The sequence below is a fragment of the Cryptomeria japonica genome, chromosome 1 (genome assembly GCF_030272615.1).
Source record: "Cryptomeria japonica chromosome 1, Sugi_1.0, whole genome shotgun sequence".
In the NCBI taxonomy this organism is placed as follows: domain Eukaryota; kingdom Viridiplantae; phylum Streptophyta; class Pinopsida; order Cupressales; family Cupressaceae; genus Cryptomeria; species Cryptomeria japonica.
This window is the reverse complement of record NC_081405.1, coordinates 648,955,794-648,961,784: the sequence shown is the minus strand read 5'-3', so window position 1 is coordinate 648,961,784 and position 5,991 is coordinate 648,955,794. Positions and strand designations below refer to the sequence as shown.

Genomic DNA, 5,991 nt, shown 5'->3' with positions numbered 1-5,991 from the left:
GATAAAGAAGACGCATTGAACTATGCTATTAAGGTGGACATGGAATTCCTCAAACTTCTCAAGGCCACGCTGCGATGAAACGTTGGTGTTGTCCCATATCATTTTCACTGCCTTGGTTTGAGAAGAAAGGAGAGCAAAGCAACTACTTCTAAGTGCTCCATGTAAGGATTATCAATAATAGGAAAAAGAGAGAACCCATCGTCACACCATCCACTTGCTCATTAGATTTTCCCCTGACAATCTCCATAGAGTCGAGAATAAGGACCTTGGTGAAAAGCGGAACCACATCAAAGCTTACCATACTATCATTGCCATCTAACCTTTTGTCGCTGAGGACCGATGGCAAGGATTGGTGCACTGCGATCCATGAGACAAGGGCGGTTGATAATTGGATACGGAATGGGCTCGAGGTATGCTGCAATCCCCAGAGAACTCAATGCAATTAATGGGATGAACAGAGAAAGAACGTTGACAACTAAGAAGCGTACCTGGAGAAGAGACATTGGACGGTGACCGTTGCCGATCTTGAGCGTGGAAGCCCGAACCGCCAAGCTGCGTTGGAGATCTCTGCAATGCCACCTCCTCGATTTGATGAACGTTCGTGCTTCGGAGGAGGGGGGAAACAAAGTAAGGTAGTCGGTTAATTGGAAGACCATCACATCTAACATTGACATTCTAAACATAATAATAATTTTAAAAACGTATGCAGAATCGACTTTCTGAAAATAATATTAATAATAAGAAAAAACGTACGTGCACTGAAAGAGTTTGGTAGAGTCATAAAAAGCTCAAGCTATGTCTAGAACGCCTCTACGTTTGATTTCTAGTCTATTCCATTTTAGTTCCGACTTTACAAATATAAAACCACACTGATTTTACTCTCATGTCGCCCAGTTCGAGTTATCTCATTTATTTGAAAGCTTTCTTTTAGGGTATTAAGCGTTTGCTCATTCGTCTCTGCTGCATTCTTGGATATCAGTAAGGGTGGAGCTGGGTTTTTATGAAGATAGGCTCAGGAAGATGGAAGCAACAACGTTTGCTCAGGTAGTTTTGGTTTTTCATTGGTATCTGGTGAATGTAGGTTATGACAGCGAAGACTCTACCAGAGTTTATATGAGTTCTCTTTGGTTCCGAAAAAGATATTTTTTTCAACTGGAAAGAATATAAGAAATTGAGTGTTGAATGACATGAAGATTTATATTAGAATTGCCGAGTGTTACTGTGAAAATCAATTAGCTGTTAGAAGTTTCCATTTTCGTTTCATTGCAGCTTTTCTAATAAGCGAGATACTGGCTTGTCTGAATGGTCAGTATTTTGTAGCTACTATAAGATTATGCATTAACTTTAAAGTTCTTTATGCCCAGAAAAATGTCTCATGTTCCAGACAGGGACAAGCTTGAACAGTATATGGGAGAGATTTTTTAGACATTTTTTGGGACAAGCTTGAACAGTATATGGGAGAGATTTTTTAGACATTTTTTTTGGGTATGATATTGATATTAAGATTCAATCGAATAATTTTATTAATTAGCTTCATTGATTTATATTTATGAGGAGTGATTTATATGAAATCATCTCATATAATCTAGTTAGCACTAATTGCATCGAGATGATATTAAGACTAAAAATAGAGAAAATTTAACAAATCATAAATAAATTAATAAATAATAGGGAGAATACTAAATTTAATGTCTAACTCATGCAAAATCTGGTATCTTATAAATGGGATTATGGTGATCCTTAGCTTCTAGTTGTTTTTGGCAGCTCGTCTCGAGTTGTACCTCACTCTTATTGGTCTGGTTGAGTGGTTTGGTTTGTGACATTGCTCATGATAAATGTTTCGGCTGCCTTTCGACAGACCCTTTCAAACCCACTTATCAATAACAAAAATATTATGGGCTCTAAAACCTAAAAAGTAATTAGGACTGCACTCTTAGCAATATTTGTCAGTTCATTGTAATTCCAAACATGGTCACTTTTTTAACTTGCCTGCTGGAAAAACATGGCGTCTGCAATGATCCAAAACTGTTTATGGATCTTTTGGAGGGTTCTTTTACCTGTCATTGTCTATTATACATACTTTCGAGTCCTAATAATATAATTCACTCATTGAAGGGTATTCACAGGGTTTTATATTCATTTTCTTCTTCTTGCATCTTTGAAGGTTGATTCTTGAATCAGGTTATAGAAAGTGGCCTTATTTAACTGTGAGTTGTGTTTCAAATTATGCAGAGGCCATACACAGCAAGAGAACTATTAAACACTATTCAAGCCTTTTCATTTTCTTCTGCTTTAGCCACTGCTTTTGGAAATGCAGAGGATATGGTTGCCACATCCCTTGATAGTGCAGGTCTAAAACATTCTATTTTTCATTCTTTGCTTTTGGGTGTAGATCTCTTGTGAATAGTTGTAGTAGAGACAAATGTAGTTGTATGCACTAATCCATTCATCAGTATTTTTATACTCAGAAGGTTTTAAGTGAGTACAGAACTTCAAGGAGTTCAATTACTAACTTGATACTTCGCGGAGCATGGGTGTTAGTTGGGGTTGATGCAACCAGACTGGATCAGTTAGTGGAATGAAGAGGAAAGTTGTTTGATAGAATTGTTTATAATTTCCCTCATGCAGGCTTTTATGGCAGGGAGAGTGACAATATAGTTATTTGGAGGCACAGGGATTTGGTGAGTAAGTTCTTTGAAAGTGCAAGAGTGCTGCTTTCAAAATTTGGAGAAATCCATGTTACCCACAAAGAGGGGTCCCCATATTATAAATGGGATTTGGTAGGAGAAGCAGGGAATTGTGGGTTGTTCCTCAGCGAGTCTGTTGATTTCAAAAGAGAAGATTATCCAGGCCACATAAACAAAAGAGGAGATGGAAAACACATTGATAAGAGTTTCCCTTTGGGGAAGTGTAAGACATATAAGTTCAGGCTTACCCCTGATGCATTTCAAGAAAAGGTGCCAATTTTTTTTAGAGATCCTGTTGTCATGCCTCTCAAACGTAGTTGCGAAATCATAGAGGAAGATGAAGAATACATACATGCTAAAAGAACACGGATTGAAGACCATTTGAGGTAGCAGACAAATTGTGATGCCAAGAGCTCTTAAGCACTTCGCAATGAACCTCCAGAGGGTCACATCTTTTAATGACCCGAGAGAACTCAATGAATGCGATCTGGCCATGGAAATTGAAGCAGTAATTGCAAGGGAAATAGCCTTGTTTGTTTCACTTCCGAGCCTTTTCATGGTGGCCTAGGATTTAATCATATGTATGTAACAAAATATGGTAAAGGACATATTTGTATAGTTTGATTTATTTTTAGAGCAAAAAATGTGATGTAGTTTCCATTCATCTTGTTGGTCTGAGTTGGCTTAGTGGTGGAGAACTTGTGCTCTTGAAAGAGAGGTCACAAGTTCAAATCCCACAAGGGGGTAAGGTATAAGGAATACGAGGTAGTACCATATGGCTCTAACCCATCTGTAGACCCATACATAGATGGCTGGCATAGTGGACTATAAAAGACCCTTTTCTTTCCTTTCTTAAATCTGAAGAGTATTGATCATTCACCTTAACCCATCTGTAGACCCATACATAGATGGCTGGCATAATGAGTTATAAAAGACCCTTTTCTTTCCTTTCTTAAATCTGAAGAGTATTGATCATTCACCTTCAAAAGCGTATTGATCATTCTGTGTGTTCTGTTCTGAAAATTTATATTTTCTCAATGTAAATCTGTTTTCAATTGTGTTGAAATCATGATTGCATGTTTTCTAGATGCGAGCACTGAATTTTTTTTTATCATTATCACTATCACTGATTAAATGTGTAATGGAATGACGCAATCCACCTCTGTGATCAGTAGGAACCCTGCCAACAAGCCCCGACTGTGTATTGATTAGTATTTTCCCCAAATTTGATGGAAAAGTGCTAAATGTATTCTTAGAGTGGAGACTAAGGGGAAGTTTTATCTACTTAAAATTGTACCTTTGGCCCTGTTCTTTCCAGTTCTTTTATACATTTCTTCTGGAAAGTAAAAATGATATTCTCCTTAAAAGTGTACCTTTGGACCTGTTCATTCCAGTTCTCTTTATACATTTCTCTTGGAAAGTAAAAATGATATAAAATATTTTGTTCCATAAAACAGTTACTTCAGATTATTCTGAATGGGGAGGAGGAAAAGCTAATAGATCTATGATTGCTGCTTATCATAATAAAGACAATTTTTCTATGGGAGAGCCTGTTTTTGCAATGGACGAGAGCTCTAATGTGGAAAGAGAACAATGCTTCTGAGGTCTCTGGTTCATAGCATGGGTTCATTTGTGTTTATGTTGATTTTTTTTTAATGTACTTTTAGTTCAATGGTCAAAAGATAAATTATTTTTTAATTATATATTGATAAAAACAATTAAATATAAAATACATTAGAGAAAGTTATCATAAGTAGCTGAAAGGAATAACTGTCTAATTAAATTCAGTCACATGGCTACAAGTGAGAAACAAAAGTTACATAAGCTCATCAAGACTTTTACAATGATTTAGTTTGTTATCAAGCTGAAATTTCATAACTTGTTCTTTAATTTGTTGTAGTTGAAGCATAACCTTCACATTCCACTTGTGTAAGGCTTGGCTGTCTGTTAAAAGAAAAGCCACTTGAAGAAATATGTCAGGGTAAAGCCTTGGACTACCACTTATCTGATGAAAGTATTTAGAAAACATATGAGCACATCTATTTTTTCATATATTCTTTTTTAAAATAACCGAATCAGCAATCACATCATTCTACATACCAAAACCGAAAATAACTTCTTCCCAAAATTCATGGTTCTTTGTAATCAGCTTTGATCAGTAAAAAGAAAATTCAGCTCCTTGTTAAAAATCATAGAGAAGTCAAAAAAGAAAAAAACTATAATTTATCACTTCTTGATAACAATGCCATGCAAAATTACTCCTATAAAATCACTATTGAATGTTTTAATATTGAAAAGTATGATATAAAAATAGAATAGAATTAATACACTTGATTAAAGGTGGAATGCTCCATCCATGATTGGATAGATCATAAGACTGAGTTCTATTACTATATAGAAGTTTATTTATAGATGTCTTCAAATGAATTATAGATTTACTCTTCTTTTATTTTTGGAAGATTTTATAGTATTTTTGAGTTGTTCTGCTATTCAATATGAGAGCATAAGCTTATGTTGATATCTTTTTAATTGACAGTCAAAAACTTAAGAATATCTATTCTACTGTAATCACTCAAAATATGATCAAACTTTATTCTTTTTATCATTCGTATAAAAATTTAAATCTTAATAAATGACATAATTGAAAAATAAATAATTACGCTCAACTAAATTGATAATTAGCGGAGACGTTATTCAGCCTATATTTTTGCACCTCTTTTCCCTTTGCCTTCATATTCAACCTTGCCTTCGCCCTTTAGGCATTTGGCAGTGTGTCGATGTGGTGAGTTAGTCCTACATCGGTTTTAAACTACATGTGTTTCCGTAGTCTGACAACTTTGTAGTCTTTGCAATGGTGCCTTCGAGGTGATTTTATGCAGATTCTGGATTATTTGTTATTTAGGTAGATCCAAGGCTTCCTTAATTCATAAGAAAGTTGTACAACTGAATATTTTTGCAATCTTCAGATGTCAGTGAACTCATTTCTATGTAGTCCCAAGAACTCTTTCCCAAGTCTTCAGTTGTCAGTGAACTCAATTCTATACTATCCAAAGATTTCCTTTTTGATGAACATTCAAGTGACTTAGAATGGCATTGCTGATAGGACTGGTCTTGACACCCAGTGGCCTATGGTTGGCCAGTTTGTTAACTTTGGCATTACATTTATATTCAGTATCAGTTTTCGATCCAGCTATCTGCCAAAAATGTTGGGTTTTTTGTATTTCTGATTTCAATTTACTATCTTGTAGTCACACGTATTCTAAGTAATACTGATATAACTCTGCTGTTTAGCAGCTTTAAATCA

General features: G+C 35.4%; 1 protein-coding gene across 1 annotated transcript; it reads left to right on the top strand.

Annotated features, from left to right (window-relative positions):
* Nucleotides 1-339: 339 nt before the first annotated feature.
* Nucleotides 340-3,077, top strand: LOC131050493 (uncharacterized). The gene is made up of 4 exons (XM_057984684.2): nucleotides 340-484; nucleotides 980-1,044; nucleotides 2,233-2,350; nucleotides 2,629-3,077. The coding sequence occupies exons 1-4, from the start codon at nucleotides 340-342 to the stop codon at nucleotides 3,075-3,077; spliced, it is 777 nt and encodes a 258-aa protein (XP_057840667.2).
* The last annotated feature ends 2,914 nt before the right edge of the window (nucleotides 3,078-5,991 follow it).